Source organism: Cynoglossus semilaevis, chromosome 10, assembly GCF_000523025.1.
Source record: "Cynoglossus semilaevis isolate Cse_v1.0 chromosome 10, Cse_v1.0, whole genome shotgun sequence".
Taxonomy (NCBI): domain Eukaryota; kingdom Metazoa; phylum Chordata; class Actinopteri; order Pleuronectiformes; family Cynoglossidae; genus Cynoglossus; species Cynoglossus semilaevis.
The window spans coordinates 5,416,671-5,439,687 of NC_024316.1; the positions used below are offsets into that span (position 1 = coordinate 5,416,671).

General features: G+C 41.7%; 2 protein-coding genes across 20 annotated transcripts in view; one reads left to right on the top strand and one right to left on the bottom strand.

Annotated features, from left to right (window-relative positions):
- snphb (syntaphilin b) overlaps positions 1–23,017 on the bottom strand; it is a 1,167,912-nt gene that overhangs the window by 487,933 nt on the left and 656,962 nt on the right. The window lies entirely within an intron of this gene.
- Positions 1–23,017, top strand: part of LOC103384704 (myelin transcription factor 1) — a 98,198-nt gene that overhangs the window by 62,371 nt on the left and 12,810 nt on the right. For 13 of the 18 annotated variants that reach the window (XM_008318316.3, XM_025059369.1, XM_025059371.1 and 10 more), the window contains 6 exons: positions 8,162–8,268; positions 14,350–14,404; positions 16,838–16,868; positions 18,450–18,512; positions 19,713–20,137; positions 20,694–21,758. In XM_008318316.3, the coding sequence (XP_008316538.1) occupies positions 8,162–8,268; positions 14,350–14,404; positions 16,838–16,868; positions 18,450–18,512; positions 19,713–20,137; positions 20,694–21,758 (1,746 nt within the window). Of the gene's footprint in view, positions 1–1,030; positions 1,213–1,462; positions 1,567–8,161; positions 8,269–13,959; positions 14,239–14,349; positions 14,405–16,837; positions 16,869–18,449; positions 18,513–19,712; positions 20,138–20,693; positions 21,759–23,017 lie in introns of those variants that run through there. The other 5 variants (XM_017035727.2, XM_025059376.1, XM_017035731.2 and 2 more) reach the window with 4 other exon arrangements.

The window sequence follows — 23,017 nt, forward strand, 5'->3', positions numbered from 1 at the left end:
CTGGAGACAGTTGGCGTTGTTCTGTCATCGAGCCTTAGAAACGCTAAACAAAAAATATTTCTGGAAGTGATATTAATCACTTACCTTGTGTTTATCTCTGCTAACAATTAGGATGATTATTATTTATTATTATATTACAAAACTTTTTGCTGTCTTGCAATTCTAACGTCACCTGTTTCTTGTGGTGTTTTACTTTTCTCCCTGTTTTCCCTCTCTGGCTAGGACTTTGATTTTCATTCTTTTTCCTCCTCACTCTATCTTTCTACCCTACCGTCCCTGGATTGTTATTCCTGCCTCTTTTTATGTACTTACCCCTTTGACGTTTTGTCATTTTTATCTTTCTTATTCTTATCTGCCTTTTATGCCTTTTGCCCACTATTTGCATTTCAGCCTCATCACCGCTACCACATTTTCCGCATAAAATGAATTTTTTTCTAGTTAAATTGATATCCATCCCCTCTCTCCTCCTCTCCTTCTGTCCCTGGGGCGTAAATATTTTTTAGTTAAGCCCCCCAGGGACTCACCTCTCTGCATATACGTCGTTAAAATCCCCTCTTCTTTCCATATAGGGGGGGAATTATCTGATGCTGATAACTCTGCATATACGAGTACTACATCAAATCCGAAGTAAAGGGGGGGAGAAAAAAGTGAATGAATTACAAGACGGTAACACTTTCCAGGATGTCAGTGAGAGAGAGAGAGAGAGAGAGAGAGGTGGGGCTGGGGAAGTGTGAAGGATGGATTACTACAGCAGCTATAACCTCCATGATGCATTCGCGCAACATCAAGAACTTGTCAGTGGGTGAAATGTATAAAATATGAGGCTGTTCTGGTGGAGAGAATGTGCTGTGACTTTCTGTGGAGGATCCAGAGATGTGTGTGTGTCTAACACAGGGAGTGAGATACACTCAAAGAGAGCTTGTAGTTAAAAGTCGTCAGTTGTCTTTGACTCCGATGATGTCTGGAGGTAGATACAGAGAAGGGCCGGGGGAGTGGGGGTATACGTGTGTGTGTGTATGTGTATACATATGCCCATTGAGTGAGCGTGTAGTAGGAGGGGGAACCTCAAGCCCTGCCTATCTGATGCTGGAGTTTTTACTACAGCCTCCGTGATGTCATGGCAAAGGGCGGAGGCAGGAGATCGGAGGAGAAAGGGGGAGTGGTGGTGGTTGTGGCGAGGGGTGGGGGGCTACAATGGCTCGTGAGGGAAAGGTAAGTCAATATTACGTTTTTTCTCGCTGACAAAGGCAGATGAAGCCATGTTTTTTTTTTTTTTTTTTTTGCTTACAAACAAGTAACATCTTAACGCCTCGGTTAGACGAAGCAGCTGCCGTGCGCCGCCGCTGATGCGCTCAGTAGGAGAGGCCAGCTGAGAAACCCCGGTTCCTCCTCCTCTCACACTCTGTGTTTTCTCCGTTACATCTGGACATTTGGACCAGGATCCACTTTAAACCTTTTCTCGGGATTTCTTTTTTTTCTCTAACTACTTGAATACAAACCTGTACAAACACAGCGAGGACGCAGCAGCGGCAGCGCCTGAGGTCCAAGACAGTGTTGTTGAATCAGGTAAACAGAAACGACACCGTGTTTATGTTTGGAAACTAAACTAGGTGTTTTTCTTTTCCTCTTTATAAGCATTATGGTTATTTTTGTGGATAGTATAGAATCAAAACCGTTTCATGTGGAACTTTTGTGTCTTTCACGCGTCTTTAATCCACAAGCAAGCGCGATTTTTAAAATTTGACCCATTTTTTTTTTCAATTTTCCTCATTTTTGATTCTTTCCTGATAGGTTATTTAAACTTGCTCGCACCCTGATCTATTTTATGGAAGTGAACATTTGCATTAAAAAAAAAATTATTAGAACTTATTTTAAATCTGATGTTTGTATTGCACGGCGCTTTCCTCGAACGCTGTGATTTTTAGACACTTCTTCGTGACTCAGCCTCAGCTTGGCATACACATTCAATGTTTTTACACACGTTATAGTTCACCAGCTGAGTGTGGGGTTAGGGAAACACCAGATCCACAGAGATCACTGCCTTTTCCTTCCTCTCTGGTCTCTTTACGCACAACCCAAGCGTCTTTCCAGCGCCTGTCCTCTACTTTCACCTTCTCTACCTCCGGGTTTCTGTGTGGTAACCTCCATCACTCTGCTGCACCTGCTGTTTGTCGTTCTCTGTGTTTCTCTAAGAAGAGTGGGTTTGATGTATATACTGTGTGTGAAGTGGAGAGGAAACGGCAAAACTGTGTCATTGCTCACTTTCGATGACACAGGGCGTAGAGAGCATCACTCCTGCGTCCCCTGGATGTACGGGCAGAGGGATGGAGAGATGGATGGTGTGGGTGTCCGTGCGTGCGTGTGTGCGTGCGTGTGTAAAGGGGAGGGGCTGGCCATTTGATCCTCTGCAGCAAAAAACAGAGATGCTCTCTTCAAATGTCAGCCGTCTTTACTGGTGCGCATATAAAAGTGCACAGGAAATACGCAGAATCTTCGTGCGTGTGTCGTGTGTATCTGCGCGCAACGCTTTACGTGATTTAGCAGGGTGATCTCTTTGGATTCTGCTCAGATTGTGCCCGTGCTGTGGTGGTTTTAAGTGTGCGTTAGCGCTATTTTAAATCCGAATATTTGTTTGTTTATGTGTGTGTGTGGGTCTCTGTATGTGTGTGTGTGTGTGTGTGTGTGTGTTTCCTCGTAACTATCCACACCCCCTTCTTCCACCTCCTCCCACCTCATCCACCTCCTTGTTTTGCTTAGATGGCCACGTAATGCGCCGTGTGCGCGCCTCTGTCAAAACACCTGCGTCCTAAGATGGAGGAAAGAGATGAGGAATGATGATGAGGATGGTGATGATGGTTATTATGATAGTACACATTGTTATGTCACTGCTGTGGTGACCTGTGCGGGGTGGTTCGGTACAGAACGTGTGTGGAGCTCAAACACCTTCGGTCCCCTCACCGGGTGAAAGCTCCTTTTTAAAGGACATTTCTGCAGGCGGTTTATCCGACGTTAATATTCAGTTAAAAGTTCGTAATGCTGTTTGAAAACGATGTTGGTGTTGAAGTTTGGTAAAACTACGCTTATTTTTACGTCAGAAATAGTTAAGGTTTTTTTTCTAATTTGCTGCTAATCTCTAAAAGTGACAGGGTGAGTAGGAGAGAGGAGAGATGCTGGGTCCCTTGAAGTGGGCAGTGAAAAGAGAGGAAGATAAAGAGATGAAGGAAATTAAAGTGTTTTGGCCGTTTTTGGATTTGTTTTCGTTCCACTTTCAGTTGTTTTCTACGAGATGTGAAATGAACATCAATAACATCCATACTCCACGTCCACATACAGTGGTATAACTGAGTAACATGTGCACAAAATATACAGAAGTGTGAATAGCACAACATTAGTGGACCACACATGGTTACCAGTAGTTCTTGAGCCACATATGAGCAATTCATGTTACTAATTAATAATGAAAAATCAATATACATCACTGTGTATAGAAATGTTTAAAAGTTAGCAAAATAGTTAAAACGTTCAGTTAGTTAGCAAATTGTTGATAATTATCCAGAATTAGCCAATATTAGCTTAACAATGGTGAAAAAGTAGTTTTATTCAAATACATTTAGCCATAAAGTAGCTAGAGAAAAATACATGATAAAATAATAATAATAAAAAAAACAGGTAACATTTCTGGATGACCTCCTTTTCTGCTACTGTTAAAACCACAGCAAATTGCATTTTCTTATAATGACGGAAAGGTTGTGAGTCGCTGGCTGTTTTTCAGAGCTGGATTGAATGTTGGGTTAATACAGAGAAAACTGGTAAAATATGAGCGGAGTAAGAGGGAAAACGCTATTGTTTGTCATCATGCAGACTAATGCAGAAAACTGTGAGCAAGATTTAATGCTCTGTAGGCAGAAATGATTAAACACCTATTGTTTTTCTCCTCCTGGTTTACTTTTCCCTGTGAAATGTAGCCTAGTTTCAGGGGATTACAGAATTAGGTTATTGGTGCCTTATGCTGTTTGTGGAGGAGCTGGAACTGCAGCAGTGTAAATACATGTATGAAACACTGAAGCCAAGTGAATGTTGTGGTTTTAATTCCTTTTATTTCGTTAGTTACAGTGATAGAAGAAATCCAGTGCATTTATGAGGGTCTGAATGGCCCGTGGAGAGGACAGCAGGTGCCAGAGGACGCAGTGTAATAAACATGTTGAAGGAGCAGCTGGGGCCAAATTGCACCCTCGTCATTCAAAGCCTATCAGAAATCTAAGCAATACAAGCAAAGGTCAGGGCTGGCCCCGGCTTTCAAAGGAGAGGAGGCGTTTCAAATGAAAGGCTGGAAATAATGGATTTCATGGCCTGCGTTAAAAAGGAAATAAATGAGAGATGGAAGGGAAAAAAACAGGGCTGAAAATTAATTAAAAAGTAAAGAAAGTGTACAATAATTCTGAGATGTATGTGTATGTGTAAAGTAGGAGATGTTAAAGTGCAGTTGTAGCACAGAAGCTGCAGATCCTGACAGTTAGTAATTGGTTTTATCAGCAGATGCTGAGGTCAGTGAACACATCAGGGAAGCTGGCTCCATCTCTTTAAATTTGTCAAGGCCAAAGCACTTTTACATTTTTTTTTTTTAACTTTTGTACTTTTCTTTTAATTAATCATTCTAATATCCTGTCGCTTTACTTCTAGTCCAGTGAAGTGCAGATGGATTGTTTTTAAAGCATAGATTCAACATTCTCTTAAAGTCAACTACAAATTATATTCATTTGTTAAATGACAACTACAAAAGCTTAAAGTTAACAAACATTGAGCAACAGTGCTACTTTGCCACTATGAAAATATAAAAAAGTGAAATGAAAGCTAAAAGTTAGGACACTTGGCCACATGTCAACTGATCTAATATATGTAAAAAAGAAAACAAATATCTCCAATTCTTCATCTCTATTTTGTATTGTGAATATATGTAGAGTCAGACAAAGTTCTTTTTTAATCCATGTGAAGAGGAGCAGACTGTACATCTGTCTCTGTCCACGCCTGAACACTAATGCTGTTAAACTCAGTTCAGCTCTCTATTTAATCTAACTCTGGATTTAAATCTCTTTGTCCATTGTCCCAGTACTGTAAGCTCCCGACTGCTAATGGTATTACTTGGATCAGGTCTATTGTATCCCTTATAAAGCTCAGTGTGTTGATTTCTAAAAGTCCATTTTTTATTTTATTTTACTTCTGAAATTTGAGCCAAAAAGCCCTAATCATGGCTGTAGACTGTGATCTTCCTGAACTTTCCTTTTTGGTCTCTGATTATCCAAAACTGCCCCAGTGAACATCTAATTGTCTCCAACCCAAAGTGACAAGCTGGGAGTCTGTTAGGTGGGAATGAGAGGCATCTGATCAAAGGAACCGAGAGCAGACAAGGCTCAAATCAAATTAGTTGTTGTTTTGATCCGTTTCTTTTGAAAAATTATGTAGATGTTCCAACTTCCTGTTTTACTGCATGAAAGAACAGAAGTCAGTGTGTAGTGAAAGGTCGGTTCTCTGCAGCCTTTTCTGTGATTTATTCCCTTGTTGATTGTCAAAACTCATGCTGTTTTAAACATGTGCTTGTTTTCTCTGAATGTCTCACAGGAAAGTAGACGAGTGTGGCTGAGATTAGGACTGAGGCAGCACGTCCTAATGATGGACTCTTAGACAGTATATGTGGCTTTTATACAGGATGGATGAATATCTTACATTGAAACTTTTTGAAACAGATTTTATTATTTAAAACAACTAAGGGAAGTTTTATTTAAGTGAACCAAGCTTCAGTTTTTTAGTTTATGTTTAAATAATACTGTAGTACACTGAAAACTGCACAGTTTTCTAAAGGTATTTTAACCTTCCATAGCTCAAGTCCTTGATTTAATTGAATTAAATATTTAGTCAAACATATAGCAAAAATAAATGGGTAAGTAAATATAAATAAATAAAACAGACAAATGTTAATGTAAGAAAAGGCAGAAAATATTTTATAACATTACTAAAATAAACACTAATGACTAATGAATAAAAAAAAGTTAAATATACCTAAAGTTATCCCTAAATAACTTTAAGATAAAGGACATTTATCGTGTCTATTGTGGTAGAATGGGCCACAAATAACCTGTCAACATGCCACGGTTGGCCCCTGAGCCAGGCTTTGGAGAAGTCTGCTTCAGAAGTAATAAGGAACATAAAGGGGGTAGAAAGACCCCAGAAGAATTGAAAAAGAGGAGAAAGAAATAAGTTGAGATGTGAGATTGTGTTGCCTGTGTGTGCACCGAGAATGATAGAGATAGAGATGCAGACGAGCAGTTCTGCTGCTCTCATCGCTTTTTTTTCCTGGGGGTTGGCATTGGCAGTGGTGGAGATGGGGGTGGAGGAGGGCTAGAAAGTTGATAAACAAGCATTTTGCAAAGAGTGCTGGCTTTGCTTTGGCAAGATTTGCATGTAACAGAGGAAAGTGAGGATAGAGACTGGAGAGAGACTGTTCACTACAGTACTGTATGTTGAGGTTCTAGGTCTGGGCTGAGAACTCCAAGGATTATACGGAATCTCCTTCTCCTCTTTCCTCTGATTCTTTTTAAATAGTTTGTTCCACCTTCTGACTTCACTCACAGGACACAGCTGGGTGCAACCACGTGGAGCCTCTTTGAATAAACGTACAGATCACAGATCGCTGAGAAAAAGAATAACACATATCTTCCAGTCCAGGCCAGAGATTCTTTGATGAAAAGATTTCACATTCTTAGTTGTAGCTTTCCTGACAAATTTCTGAATAATAATTAAAATGTTGTTATTTTTCTCCTTGGAATATGTTCACTATGTGAAGTATGAAATGTTATCCCTACTTCACATTAACACTCTTGAATAGAGCGGCTTCAGCGGCGGCACTGACCCAAACCTTGGGCCGTTTGAGTGTTTGTTTTTCTCCGAGATGTTATTGAGGAGTCAGTGGAACTCAAGGGCACTTCCTCTTTCAAACCACTGCTGCAGCGCACCGTCCTCAAGCCAGAGAGGTGAAAGCTAAAGGGGACGGAGCTTTATACATGTTCACTGTGTGTTCAATGAAGAGTCCGGTTTTAATGAACTACTTGGAGAGCAAGTAGAAGTATGTGGTATTGTAAAGAAAGTGTGCATTTTGAATCATAATATTAATGTCTGATCTATGATTTGGTTTGTGTCCTTAAGGAGGTTACTCTGGATGTTGTTGAGTTTTTTGCCCTTACCGACATGAGTTTGGTGAACCTAGTACGAAGTAAGGCGCTATTACAATAAATCCACTCTGTACCAAACAGAACCAGTTAGAAAAAAGAGCTACATATGATCATTTGGTCAGATGATGTCATAACAGTGCAAAAGCTCATGTTTTATCATGAAAATATAATCCCAGGAACACTGTTCTATTGCACCAACATGTTTTATTCAAATCATGTCGTATAAACTTCACCTGCAGCTTATCACCTTCTCCAAAATCACTGCTTTGCTTGCCCAAAACTGGGGATCATTTTTAGCAGCGCGCGTTCCCACATGTTGATCAGCTGCTCTATGTGAGCATCCTGACCTGGTGTTTAGGAAACACTACATTATTATACAAATAAAAAAAGGGAAAAGACAAGAGAGTGAGGGACGGGGGAAGCGGGAGGGGGAAAACAGCTTTGATTTATGCATGATTCATTATTTACTGACCATTCTTCACCAGCTCTCCCCCGTGCATCACCCACGCCCATCCCCCTCGGACTTTTATGTATATGAACCCCGAAAAGCACGATAAAAAAGTGCAAATTTGATTGATTCTAATAGCAGACTGACAGGCAGCCCAGCTGGGGCACTTAACCATGCTACTGTGTGTGTTTGTGCATGTGTGTGTGCATGTGTGTAGGACACACTCTTAGTTAATAAAGGAGTGCCTGTAGTATGCTCGAGTGCTCTGACCTTCCCCTCCCTCACTCACCTTTTCTTCTTTTACCAAAATCACAGCCACATCCTTTGGCTGTTGATGTCTGTGATAACCCCCCCTCCCCCGCCCCATATTTCCCCATAATTCATATTCAGATATTATTATTATTATTTTTTATCCTTAAATCTTTCCCTCTCTGTGTCTCATTTATTCCTCCTCTTTGACTCACTGTCATTTATTCCTTTGTGCTGTTAGAAAATGAGTTTCGGGGCGAGCTGGTGAACCAGCGGTGGACTAGAGGAGAGAGGACCAGCAGCCGCTGCCAGGCCTCCCAGAGACTGCAGAGCCGTCGACCAATCATGGTGAGTGACAAGGCTCAGCAGCGGCAGCAGCAGCAGCATTAACAGCTCACCACACCCCTACATCTACTTTCCAACCAGATTCTGCTTTCTGGGCATTTCACCAATCCCTAACTCAGCAGGGGGGAGTAAAAAGGGTGGAAGCAAATAGATGGGAGGGTGGGAGATGGACATGACAAATTGAAGATCAAATCTTCTTCTCAGCCCAGCCCATCCTGTTAAGACTCAGCCTAGCATTGTGTGGTTAAATACTGGATGGTAGAGATCTTCACATTCTAAATAAAATAATAAAATTATATATATATATTTATATATATATATATATAATTATAAAAATATTTTTTAGAATTGATGCAATTTTAACAGATAAGAAATGGCTATAAGTTATGAGACACTGGACACTGCATCCCCTCCAATCAGAGTTTACTTCAGCTGGTAAAGGTCAGCCTGGTGACAGATGAAGGAGAGGGGAGAAAAGAAGAGAAGAGAAATATGGCTGTAGTGAAGATGACCAAACAGGACAATGAAGCGTCCGACCTCCATCTATCCTTATTAGCATTAGCGTAGCTGAGTTTAGTTAAGCTCAGCAAGGAAGAGCTCAGCTGCTGACTTCACTTCACTTCAGAGGTTTTTTTCTTCTTTTCCCTCTTCTTCTATTGACTCACTGTATAAAAAAAGAAACTCAAAAGCCTGTCCTTGAGCTGCTCATACCTTTTGTCCATGATATCCCTCCTTATCTATGGCGTTCAAATGCGCGCACATGCACGCACACACCCCTTTAGTCACTTTAACTCACTCTGCCATTTGAAACCTGTCTCTTCTCGTTTTTTAAACCTGATTATAAAACTGTTTTGACCCAAAACTGCCAGGATGTGAAGGTTATTTTCACATTCTGAAAACATCTGGCGCTTTTTTCTCCCTTCTGTGTGCAACTGAAGTAAAGGGTGGCGTTTGACAAAGAGACAGAGGGATTGAGGGGAGATTGAAGGAGAAATGAGCATGAGTGTGTGTGCACGCGTGTGTGTGTGTGTGTTAGTTGTTTTTCCCCTGGGTCCTGTAAAAGTAGTTTTGCCCCTCCCTCCCCCGATGGCTTGGGTTCATCTGAAAAGATGACTTTTATTGATTTGGTTTTGTGCACGCGCTGAAGAGAGAGAGAGAGACAGAGAGAGAGGGAGAGAGAGAGAGAGAGAGCACATTAGTTACCAACACTACATCATTCATTTCCTTGACTTTTTACCAATAGCACCTGTCACACTGTTATCTGTTATTTCTTTGACCAGTGGCTCCAAATAGCAGCGTATAAAGTAACTTCTAAATCTGATAAAGTGTTCCAGTCCCAGTCACCCAGTTTTAAACAGTTGTTCCTGTTGACGTAGACTTCCTTCACATATAAGGTCAAACACGTAAGACAATTCCAGGTTTTGCCACATTGGAAAGCAGATGTTCAGTCTACTGTATGTTAATCACTCACACTTACTGACTCTTGAATTTGCAGTAGGAGATCAAGAAATGCAGCCAGAGTTTGGTAAAAGTCCATGCAAACATAAGCAAAAGTTGACAAACTAACATCATAGGATCTAAACAGCTAAAAATGGCTAATGGTTATAGATAATAGTTAGCTCAGAAATACCTCAAATAGAGATAAACGACAATCACAACAATTTGCCCTGGAGTTGATTCAAAATATAATTTTTCTTCCGTGACTTCAGCCATTAGTTCCACCATATGAACCAGTCCAGTCTAATTAGCACCGTTAGCTCCGGGGCCAAACTTTAAACACGCGTCCTACATACACAAAAACAAAACCACCTGAATAAAAAATCATTCAGAAATGTCTGAAATCCCACCAATCCTGACATAATCGTGGTCAAACACATATGAAAACGGGTGTCTCCTCCTCCTCCTCTTCTTTCTCCTCCTCACTGCTGCACTCTGTGAATTATTAAAGTAAATCTGAGGTAAGAGATGTGGAGTCTGAGCAGCGTGGTTCGTCCATCAGGTGAGAGTGTGACATTACCATATTAAATAATCAGCGGATGTGCTCTCGAACGTTCAGGTTCTGTTAATCTGCATCAGCAGGTGGTAAAACCAGTACTTCACTTCTTCCTGGTTGTTGTTGTTGTTGTTGTTGTTCCAGTTCTCCTGCTGCCTGTATCTCAGCTCCACCTTAACCCCAGCTTTCCTTCGTTGGTTCTTGTAAACCCGAATATGAATAAAAGAGTCATTTATGTGCACCAGGAGACGAGTGGTGACCTTCTCCGTGAAGTCATTGCCCCCGGCCAGCCATTTACATAGAGCTGTCAGAATGGAGAGCAGGGCTTGGCTCCTCCTCCTTTGGCTCCTCCTCCTCCTGCTTCTGCCCCTGCAACACAAAGAAGGACATAATTGATAATGTACAGCACAGCCTGTAGGGACGAGCCTCCTCCTCCTCCTTTTTCTTATTCCTCTTCTGCTGCTCAAAGCCACATTTACACATACTAGTTACACACACAGAGTATTCTTGTAGGAACACCAGTTTGGTCATCAGATTTGCTGCTCCTCAGTCATGATGCCGTCCATGATGGTTTGCTCACAATAGCTACCTCTGCTCAGCACCACTCTAAGATTGCCTCCTATTTTAGTTGATAAATCATTGCCCAGCCCTTCTGAGCCTGCAACGCTCATTCCTGTTTACTTACTATTTATTATAAACAGCTATGTGTATCAGAAAAGGTCATTCTAAGATTGGTTGAGGTGAAAGGTGTCCTGGGTAATCGGTACCCATGTTAGAAATGTTACTGAAAAGCACTATATAATATAATCAGTAGTTGTCACACCTCAGTCTTTACCTACAGTTTTCCCTCTTCTTTTCTTCTTTGCCTGTTTGGCATTGGACATTGTCAATAATGACCGCCAAGGCGCGTACTGTACATCATTCAACGTATTTTAATTAAAGGACGACAAAGTAAAGGTGAAAGGAGGGAAGAAAAAGGAGAGGAAAAGAATATCAGATAATTGCTTGGCAGCCTGCATGACTGGCTGTGACTTTATGTTCATAAAAATTTAATGAGCTGGGATTGAGAAGAGGGACAGCACAGAGACAACTCAGATGTGTTTACCTATTTAAATGTGTGTAACTATGGTTACACAAACATGAAAGCAAAAGAAGCCCTTTTCAGTCCAGGTCCTGATTGGGTATTTATTATGTAAGGAGTGAGAGGGGCAAGAGCAGGAGGGGGAGGAGGAGGACAACGAGGAGGACAAAGGAGAATTTAGTGATGTAGATTATTTTCATGTTTTGAAATTAATCTCTTAGCTTCCTCTAGTTTGATTATATATTTATTATTATTATGATTTTATTTTCAAGCTTGTTATAAAATGCAGTTGAATTTGAATTCATTTGAGAACAACTTTCACTTATATGTGAATACTCTTTTTTCTAAAACAACTATTTTAAGCTAACCATCTAAGTTATGACAACGGTGACCAGCCGCAGATTACATTTAAATCTGACTATATAAATAGACTCATTCCCTCGTGTTCTTGACGCAGCAGTTCACCTTTCTCATCAATGACAATCAGCCTCGTTAGCACAGAACCTTGGGATGGAGGACGGAGACTGCACGGGTCCTGACGAGTTCATGGTTTACACCGGAGGAGGTCCTGAGGAAGTCACGGGCGGAGTGAAAACTCTTCAGTGATCACTTATCTGCTCCTCGTGAGTGGAGCCACAGAAGGAGTCAACTGCTCCTCCCGGGCTGAGCACAAAGCCGCTGCTTGTTGATCGACTCTTTACATTAACAGAGCCGAGGAAGGCAGACAGGCGGAGCTTGTTCCTGGACCTGTACCTCCGGCCAAAACTAAAAACTCATTAATGAATGAATAAAGCAGACTTTCTTGGCGTTAAAAAAACACACAAGAGGGACAAAAGCTCTTAAGAAGAACAACAAGAGTGTGCTTCATCCTCTCTCTTTTCAGAAGTAGTCTATTAGCAGGAAAGGGGCTCTGCCAAAACGAATGAAGACGGGGAAAAACTGAGAAAAGAGAGAGAGAGAGAGAGAGAAGGGAGTTGGTGTTTGAATCCCACTGTGGCCGTGCCAACTTTGCTGTAGACAAAGGCAGCTGAGGGCCCAAGATAGGGAGGGATGCAATTGGTGGTGGCTGTGCAGTAGGATGCAGGATGAAGAGAGAGGTTTTGGGGGGTGAGAGTGAGTTGAGTAGGGAGAAAGTGGAATGACAGGGGGAGAAAAGGGGGAGACCTAAGGATAAAAAATATAGTCTGGTAATCAAAGCTAATGGCTTCATTGTGTCCAAAAAGGTTCTGATAGCTCCACTGTGCACAGTGTGTGTGTGTGTGTGTGTGTGTGTGTGTGTGAAAGGCACTGGGGTTAACACCTGCTCCTTTGTGGCTTAAAAGCCAAGCCAGGAGTAAAAGAAGCAGCAGGCACAAGGAAACACACTCAAACACAAATTCAATATCTCACACACCCACACACACCCACACACACACACCCACACATACACACACTTCCACTTAAAAGGGCTATTACTGTGGCTTTTTAGCAGATGCTGTGTTTTTGCTTTATTATTATTTTCAGCATATGATTGTCACTCCCGCTGCTCAGAGGGGCCACGGCCCCTGAGCGAGGGCCGCCTTTTCTCCTGGGCTCAGCGTACAATCATGTGTAGCACTCAGGTGCAGGAAATTACAGGGAGAGTAAATCGTACGAGTGTCAGAGCAGCGCGGGGAGGAGGGAAGGGAGGTGATTTGAGAGACGTTTGTACAACAACGTTCGGTTTTTTTTTTTTTTCTTTCTCTGAGCCACAAACCTTTATTTCTGTCTTTATTTGGGTGAAGAGAGCAGGTTTTACTTCCTGCCATGACAAAAACAGGTGAGCAGCCGTAATGACTTTTTTTTGTAGTCCCTGTTACATTCATTTAGCTTTAAAGGGTTAGTCCAAGTTAAAGGTTAAAGTTTGGCTCTTAGGCATAATAGCACAAGTGTTTTACAGCCAGAGAAAATGGAGCTGCCGCTCAGGACAAAAGGAAAGGATTGTAGCTGAATGACAAGAGAAGCTAGTTGACAAAATGCTTATAAAAATCAACCACCACAACAGAACTATCCTCCTAATATCTTGTGCTATTTGATTTTTGCTAAACAAAAACAACAACAACAATAATAAAATATATTATATCATTCATATTCATATATATATTAATTTAAACTGAACTAAAATTATATTGTTCTACGTAAACAAACTGAAACTCAACTACATTTAACTGTCCCTTTTACTTGGAGCGTAAACTTCTTTCGTTTCATTTAAAAAGTGGAGCTGAACTAAACTCACGTTTACCTGACTCCATTAACTCCAGAGTTAAACTGAATAAAACCATCCCAACATGAGTAATAGTTTACAAAAACAAACTAAAATACGTTTGTCTGAACACTTAAAACTGACAACGCGTTACGAAAAAAACAAACAAAAAACAACTAAACCCAACTACCGCCAACACAAGATTCTTAGCTAAGAACTAAAAGGTCTTCAATAATTTAAAAAAAAAACTAAATTACTTAATATTAAACTTCTTCATTAAACTGAAAAACAAAACTAACCGTAACCGAAGCACATGTAAGTGTTACTAACTACCGTGCAACAACGGCAGTTGTCCTCAACTAAGAACAAAGGATCATAAACATTAAAGCCAGGATGGAGTTGAACCTTTGAGTAAACACCGAAAGGAATCAAACTCTCCTGTGCCTTTGATCTTCAGCTTTGCTTCCTGGACTCCTGGTCAGGGAAGTCACACAAACTCTAGTCTCCAGTCAGTTCTTTAAAACTATTCTATCACAGCCGTATTATAGACTGTTTGCCTAAGTGCTGTATTTTCTGGTGTATCCACTGCCAGCCGTGTTGTCAGCGAACCAGCGTCCAGTGTCTCAGCCTGATCTGGACTCAGACGGTGGCCTGTTTACTGAAATCACACCTGACAAGGTGTCAGTACGCCACACATCAAATTGAGTGAAGGGAATTTTTTCAGAAACAGAGGAAGGAACTCACCTGTTTTTCTTTTCTCTCTCTCTCTCTCTCTCTCCTCCCTCTCAGATGAGTATAGAGACTGATGACAAGCGGACTCGCACGCGGTCCAAGGGAATCAGAGGTGAGTGTCATCTCTCTGGCCATGGTATTTAGAAGCACTTCCTGTGATTGTGACTCTGCACACATACAGTGAATAGGGTGGAAGAAGAGGAAGGGGCTGGAGTTAGAGTCTGAAAAGGGCAGCAGCCAATCACAGAGCTGACATATACAGACAAACAACCATTCAATTAACCTTCTTTGGACTTCAGCTTTTCCGTCTCAATCCAGACAAAGTTGACGATTTAAACTCCAAGAAGTTCATGTTTATTAACGGAAAAAAACACTGCTGCTACCCCCCACAATGCAAAGCGTTTTGGTACATTTATCTCTCACTTCACACGTCTTTGTTTGATTAGTAATGGAATTCAGTCAAAGACGTCCATTTTGAAAATATTTCTGTTAAAAATATATATATTACAATTATTATAAGGCAGATATTTCAAGGAAATTAGAAGTTGGCCTAGAAAAAGATCAAAGCCAGCAATTACAAGTATGTTGTGAAAATTGTCGGTTAAAGCTTTTTAAAACAAAGCAAAGTGACAACTTCAAGTCAAGATAAAATAAATAATAAATAGAAGAAAAAGACACCGTGAATTAAAATTCTGTCTGAAACACTTTGGCCGTCGAGATAATAGATAATAGATAATCACCACAGATGTAATTCATACTTTTGCCTACAGGAAAAATGAATGTCAGGACAGAAATAGAGCCAATGAAATAAAATGATCTAAAGATGGTCAGATCTGGCCCCTGTGTGAACTGTACAGTCGGTGATTTAAATACAGACTTTTTACACCACTCTGAGGCAGTTCTCTGCCTCTGTCATCGTGAAAAAGAATAACTTTCATAGGTTTGAGTTTAAATGTATCAGACTTTAAAGTGTAAAGTTCACCCTGAACAATGTTTCATCAGTTTTTCGTCAGATTTGTTTTGCAATGCAGGATAAAACTGCACTGATGCTCCCCATTGTGTTGCTTTTACCTCAAGCCTTCTGCTCAGACCTGCAGATCTTGTCAATAACTTCAACCTTCTGAACCAAATCTTACTGCGCCTCTTCTCCAAATCGTACAATGAACTCTTACATTGTATTTGACAACCAACACAGATAAATATTCAATGAAATGAGAGAGAAACACAATCTCACTGTGAAAACTACAACAGTTTCTCACGAGATCTTCCGCCCCTCTGTGTCAGGAAGTACTAAGAAGAAAAGTTTTTGAAAAGCAATTTTTTTCTTTCCTTATATATATATATATATGTGTGTGTGTGTGTGTACACCCATGTTTTTGATGTTTAGAAGTAAGACAACGGAGCTACAGTTCACTGGGTGTTCAGGAAGACGTCCAGTCATTTCAACTGCATGATGAAAGAGCAAGAAATAGACGTGTGTGTTTGAGAGAGAGAGAGAGAGAGAAAGTGTGAGAGAGAGTTTTGTGTGTGTGTATGTATTGCTGATATTCTGACCTTTAGTGACCTACTTTTCCCGAATGCGGACCCTGACCTGCTGCAAAAACTGTCCCTTTTCTAGTCCCTGCTCCAAAGATTGGTCGTAAAAGTCCGGCTGCAGATAAAAGACACACGTCTTCTGTTGTGAAGGTTAAAGTGTAGTTTGAAATAAACAGAAGTGACTGTAAGATCTTAAAATAGCCCGGTGTGTGTGTGTGTATGTGTGTGTGTAATATCTACGCTTTTGAATATCCTGATACCCGTGCTCTTTCTGACATGTGATTAATGCATGTGATACCAGAGCCAGGACTGAATTCTCCAGGATGGTATTGTTTTCTCGTTTACTCCAAATGAAAATAGGATATTTCTCCAAACTCAATCTATTGCTCGGATTCCAATCGATGCTTATAGCTCTAGAAAGAGCACACACACGCGAGATGTGAGTGCGTGCGTGTGTTTGCAGAGCTCTGCTTGATTTATGATTTGAGGCAATTACACTAAGTTGGCCCTGAAAGAAGTGCTGTTTTCCACTGATGACGGCACTTTTCCCTTTTAATTTCATTTTCCCAATTATGATAACTAAAGTGCAACAATTAATCATGCTTTATCGCTGCAGTCTGCATATAATGTCACTTTTTTTCCCCTGTATGCAAGTCGGCTGATTTACATTTTCCTCCGTAGCCTGTGCTTCTGTTTGTGTTGTTTGTGTCATTTATGCTCCCAGTTTGTTTTTGTGTTTGCTTTCATGAACAGGAATATTTGTATTTATGTGTGTGTGCGTGCGTGAAGTCAGGAGCGTGTAGGCGTTTGTCTTTTCTCTCATGATCTTGGAGTCAGCAGTGTGTACGCCGAGGGTCTCTTGGGATTTGTATGCATTTGTGATTTATTGATCTGAGTTTCTTTTAGCAGCAGCACCGTTTTCTGAGCAGTCATTCACCTTTGTTCTCCCTCCTTCTGTCTCTTTCTTCTCCTCCACCTCCTTCTCTATCTGTGTTTTTTCTTTTCCCAGTTCCTATCGAGCTGGTAGGACAAGAACTGAGGTAAGGAAACACCTTCATGTTTGTGCAAACAAACACACTTCTACACCTGCACCTCACAGAACCAACCTTCCCGACTCTTGCACAATCACATTTAAACATGTCGTAGCGTATGTATGTATCTTTATTATTATTCCTTATCATCTGCGCCTCTCATTGCCCCTGTGAGGCTGTTATTGATTTCCTACAGTGTTTCGATATTTCCTTTCTATGAACACATAAAAGCAGGTGCAATGAAATGGGCGAACGATCTTTTTGAAATCTGAGCGCAGTTTAGAGCAGGAGGAGAGAGAGGACACTGGAGAAAGATTTAGTTTCCCCCCTCTCTCTCTCACTTTGTCCTACTCATCTCCGTCAGTGTTTTCTATAACCAGGACTCAACAGGAATGAATCCAACAGTCCTCAGGCTCTGAGGACTGTTGGATTCAGCAGCTTAATCAGTTTCCGTGACCTATGAACGTCCTTTTTTTATTAGCTTACTTATCCTTGTGCCCTTGTGTGTTTAAAAATGTAACTTTTAATAACATGTTATTATTAACGCCTCTTTTCATCAGTTTTAATTAATGTTGGAAACTATGTTCAACAGACAGTATGAGGCTGTTCAGGATCATTTCATGTAATTATAAGCTAAGGTTTAGCTGTTTTGTTAGGAAACTTTGAATCTACCTTTTTTCATTCAAATAGTGGATAAACTGATTTAAAAAAAAATCCAAGGGAGCATCATAATATTTTGTAACTGACTCTGACTGTTCTACACTGCAGCATTTTGTTATATTTTTGTTTTTCATAGCTAGTTTCTCATTATGTTAATCTAATGTTATTCATTGAAAATAATGTGTAACTAAAGTGGATAATTTCCAAGAAAATTATTAGAAATTTAGAAAACAATTGTTCTCTCCAATTATTGTTCTGTCACACAATCACAACTTTTTTTTCCTTTCCTGAATTGTGTAAAAACCTGCAGCCAAACCGCAGGCCCAAAAACATCTCGTTTGAATTGCAAATGCAGTGTTATTTTAATAAGCAAAATTAATAATTAGGATAATTTGAGTAATGAAGGGCAAATGCTGAAGGACAAATATAAGAAATGAAAATGGATTGTCCTGGGGGGGTCAAGGGAACCTGAAACACAGCTAGAGTGAGGGAGAGAAAATGGAGAGAACAGGAGCATGTGATGATGATGATGATGTTGATGATCATGATGATGATGATGATGATGGGTGGTGAGGAGAGCAGAGAGGGGAAATTACAGCAGGTCTCTGCCGATTCTTATCACTCACAGTAACAGGATATAGGCCAGGCTTGATGAACGACACACAATATGATGTTCTCTCCTGCCTGACGCCACCTGCATTCATGCATTATGTGTGTCTGGGGGAGGGGGGAGTCATATCTTTGTGCATGTGCATTTGTGTGACAAGTGTGTTCACTTTGCATGTTTGTTGCTTTGATTTGATTGTTTATCTCATTCTTTTATTCTGCTTTTATTGCCTGCTGTGGTTGATGCTGCTTTTGCAAAGAGAAAAAAAAATGCACCATTGCCTGTGTTAAAGCATTGCTCTAACCTCCATCCATCTCATCCAGCTGCCCCACCCCTGGATGCAATGGCTCCGGCCATATCTGTGGGAGATACTCACGACACAGAAGGTAGGGCAGATGAAAAAGGAACTCCACCCTCTGTCTGTCCTTCCTCTCTGTCTCTCTGTCCTCCTCATCCTCATCCTCTCTGCCCGGGGGAAAAGTATCACATTTCACTACTTTAAAGCATCATTTGTGGGATATTTTTTTGGGCGGGGGACCATTTATGTATTTGTTGCTCTGGGGGTTAAGGTTAGATGAACAGATCAATACCACTCTCATGGAACAGAATATGAAGCTTCAACAAGTTGACTTAGCTTGGTATTTGTTTCTTATTATGTCTCTTTATCTGTAGCCTTTCCTGTTCTGAAGTCATTTTTGTGTTGGGCACAAGCAACCACTTTTAAAGGCAGTAGACATTTAAGGTGGTTTTATCAAGTCATATGAACTGCTAAACATACACCACAACCTACTATTGGATCCTGACTCGCAGTTTAAAGATTTCCTTTTTTGATACATATCATTAGGTTCTGTTTTCTGTTTACTGTATTCACGTCAGTCGCACAGGGATTTTTCAAAACGTCAGTTTCAGGAGTCTAAAAGCGCAAAATAATTTCCATGCCAAGCAGTGAAATGTGATTCCTCCAGGTCGCCCTCCCCCAGCTTCATACTCCCTTCACACCTTCCCTGTTTCCATCCTTCTTTTCTTCATCCCTGGTCCGTGTCCCCCGCCTTCAGAAACGCAGCGAGACTCGGGGCGGCTCACTGACTTGTGACTCCTCCTTATTGAGGGGCAGATATTAGCTATCTGTTTACATGTGTATTCCTTCAGCAGGCAATTTCAGATGCACTTTGTTTATAGATCATCCCTCAATCTCGCTCAGCGTCTCCCAGGTGAGAATCACAGGGACTATATTGGATTTTCACCCTCCGCTGCTTCGCCCGCCCGCGTTCCCACCTCTTCATACAAGTGTTTCATTAAACGTTCCACTCAATTGGCTGAGACTGGTTGTGATGTCTGAGAGGGCAAGCGAATTTGGTGCCCCCCTCGGGCGACATGTTTCAACTGATGGTCTCTGTTGAAACGCACACTTTAGACACATAAAAGTTTAGATAAAGATTACTTAAATACTTCCAATAGCAATGGATATTGAATGATAGAGAATACTGCCCTAAAAAATATTGTAACCAGTTCAGCTCTGATTCCTATCCTGTCCACAACCTATGATTCTCTGCTTGTTTCTTTACACTTCTCTTCTCCTCCATCAGTGTTCTGGGCTGCCCTGTAGCTAGAAAGCGTCGGCTGGAGGAAACAGAGACCGATCAGGAGCAAGAAAGACCAGCCTCCAAGAGGAAGTCTTACCCTCTAAAACTGGCCCTGGACGAGGGCTTCAGTGCAGAAAGCGACGCCAGCAGCGAAGCAGAAGGCGAGGTAGAAAAGGATGGAGAGAAAGAAGGAGAGGCCAAAGAGGTGGAGCAGGAGGAGCAGCTTGATGTGGACCAGAAGGAAGAAGAGGAGGACAAGATGATAGTGGAAGCAGCAGAGGAAAAAGAAGAAATGGCAGAAAGCTTCGTGCAAGATGGACAGACCAATGGCGAGGAAGTGGAGGTGCTGAGTCCACAGTTTGAAGACCAGGAGACGAAAGGAAAAGACGCATATCATGATGACAAGACTGCATACACAACTGATAAAGGTGAACCTCTCCCCCACTTTACTCCCCTGTTACAGCTTTGGGTTTTGGTTTGTTATTTAGAGAACATTCTTTCGTTTGGTCAGGGTTCTCCCATGCGTGGAGCATCTGGCAGCTAGGTATCAGTGGGCTTTCTATTCAAGTTGCATGCCAATGTGGACATGGTCCAAGACATTTAAAAAATAAATACAGCCAATAATACGGCATTCAAAAACACTGGGTACCAGCGGTACAATTAAACAAACAAACAAATAATTAAGTAAACCAACAAAGAAACAGACAAGGGAATTAAATCCAACACTGTTTATATTATATTATACAGTTGTAGAGCACAGTGCACTTTATCACTGTGGTATTCAAACTTGTACTCTTACAAGGAACTGGAATTATGACTTTGCTAATGAGCTTTTTCCCTCTGTTATCTGTTTTATGTGAGTATGAGCTCATGCCGAGTGACTCTGCAGTCCAAAAGCTAGTGATGACAAACATAAGGCTGACAGCATCTTAAATTCACTCTCTGACTCACACTCTGACCTCTTCACCTTTGTTTCTATGGCAGATGAAGAGGAAGAGGAGGAGGAGTGTGTGATCATTGAGCATGAGCTCACTGCAGCTCCTGCACCTGCATCTCAGGATTCTCCTGCTGTTCCAAAGAACACTGTAGATTTGGATAACTCTCTCCACCACAACCAACACACTTCTGATGACAGTGCTCCCAGTTTAACCTCGCAGAGGCCTGTTGCCATGGAGATGGGAAACGATGTCAGTGTGCCCGAAGATGTAAAAGAGGAGCCAGAGGAGGACATGATTAAGGAGGCACAGAGGGAGACAACACACGGAGTTCAAGTGCTGCAAGAGTCATTAACTGTGAAGAAGGAGGAGATGGCTGAAGTTGAGAGAGCTGAAGTTGAGGAGGAGCAGGAGCAGGAGCCTGGAGAGTATGGGGACGGGAGCAACCACATGAGCCAGGTGAACCGCCAGTATCAGAACACGCACCGTCTGAAAGATGAGGAGGACCACAGGGACCACGCTCCGCCCAACACTGATGTGCCAACTGCCGTCCGCACCATCACCAGCATCGCAGCAGCTCAGGGAACACACATTAAGACTGAAGACCACAGGGAGGACTTTAGTGCACACAGGGCCTCTCCTCTGGACATATGTGAATCTGACAGACACAGCCCTCCTCAGAACTACAGGGCCAGCCCTCCTTCAAGCTACAGCTCCCACAGGGCCAGTCCGCTGGAGGAGTACTTTCCCAATGCCAGAGCTGAGAACTATAAAATCCACCAAGCCTCTTCCTCAGCCTCTCCAGACATTATTGAGGTGGGATCGGACAGGTCAAACAATAAGGACTTCGATGATGTGGATGGAGACGACGAACGTGATGATGAAGACAGCCTGTCGCAGCGGTCCACGGTGACAGATGAGTCTGAGATGTTCGACATGTCCAGAGGAAACCTGGGTCTACTGGAGCAGGCCATTGCTCTGAAGGCAGAGCAGGTGAAGTCAGCTGGACCCAGGGAGCTTCTCCGAGCACCAGATATCCACCACCAGCTTTACTTCACCATGGAGGACAGACCCAAACATCTGGATATCCTACGCAAGAGCTACTTTGGCAAAGGTAGGAACCACGTTTAATCTATCAGTTAATTTAGAGAGAACTTGAAATACAAAGGATTTGTGTTTTTTACGAGCTCTGCGAAGGTTCTCAGTCATCAAGCTAGATTTCATTCTTAGAGGAGGTTAAAAGAAGGCAAATTAAACTGAATTAAGCTGAAGTGTATTGTTGGATGTGGATCTCTGAAGTGAGGGAGTTACGAGTTAATCAACTGGAAAGTACAAAAACAACCTGTGTCATCTCTAACACAGAAAAGGAGAGGAGGAAAACACGGTCCTGTGTGTCCTCCAGGTACAGAACGTCACGTAATAAAGCACTGCACGGCCTCATGTGCTTAACCTAATGTTGACGCCGTAGCACAAATAAACAGTGTCCAATAAAGAGTGATGAGTCACCGAGCTGCACTTGGATTGGTCCCTTCCAATTGCGTGGATGTGAAGTGACTTCAGCTGATTAGTTGTGATTGGAAGGGAGGAAGAGAGAAGGGGGGAGACAACGAAGAGACATAGAGGAGGGCAACATGAAGGGAGAAACGGGGAAGGAGCCGAGGCTGTTAGGAAGAGTTTGTTTACATCCTTCATGTGTCGAGGCCTTGTATTTCACACTTGGCACCCAGCCCACTTGTCACACTTCTCGCGGTATAGCTGCGCTGTGATTACACGCCTGCTAGTGCTGCCCTCTCCTTGGCCCCAGCTCGCTCCCGTGGCGACGTCCCTGTTCTGCTCAACACTAATTAGGAGATGCATGTCTCATTAACATTCAATTTGAGGGCCAATAGAGCATCCTAGCGTCCTCTCGCTACTTTCCTCCGTCTCTGCTGCCGCTGTTACTCACATGCCACAGTCGCAGCGGGAAGGGAAGAAATGTAGGTGTCTTTAATTACCTTAGGTGTGTATGGCTGCGGTGACCTATTTGATTTTTTCCACGAGATCTAGGTGTAATACCTGAAAGTACGAAATGCGATGAATCTAGATTAATGTTTCTCAAAGAGTGGTTCATGTCCCCAAACCTGCCCCCTCTTTTTAAGTTGTTTGGGTTCTACTTCTTTACTTACTCTTATCCCTGTGAGTTTTTCAGCGGTTCACATTTTTGAGCACTTTTTGCTGCGTTTCTCTGCATAATTTTAAATCTTGAAAATGTTAAAAAACGTATTTACCTTCGCAAATAACATAATTTTCTCTAACTATATGTTTTATAGTTACAAAAATCTAAATACTCTGAAATAATTGGAGTTACTACTGTATCAAAAGTAAAATGGATAG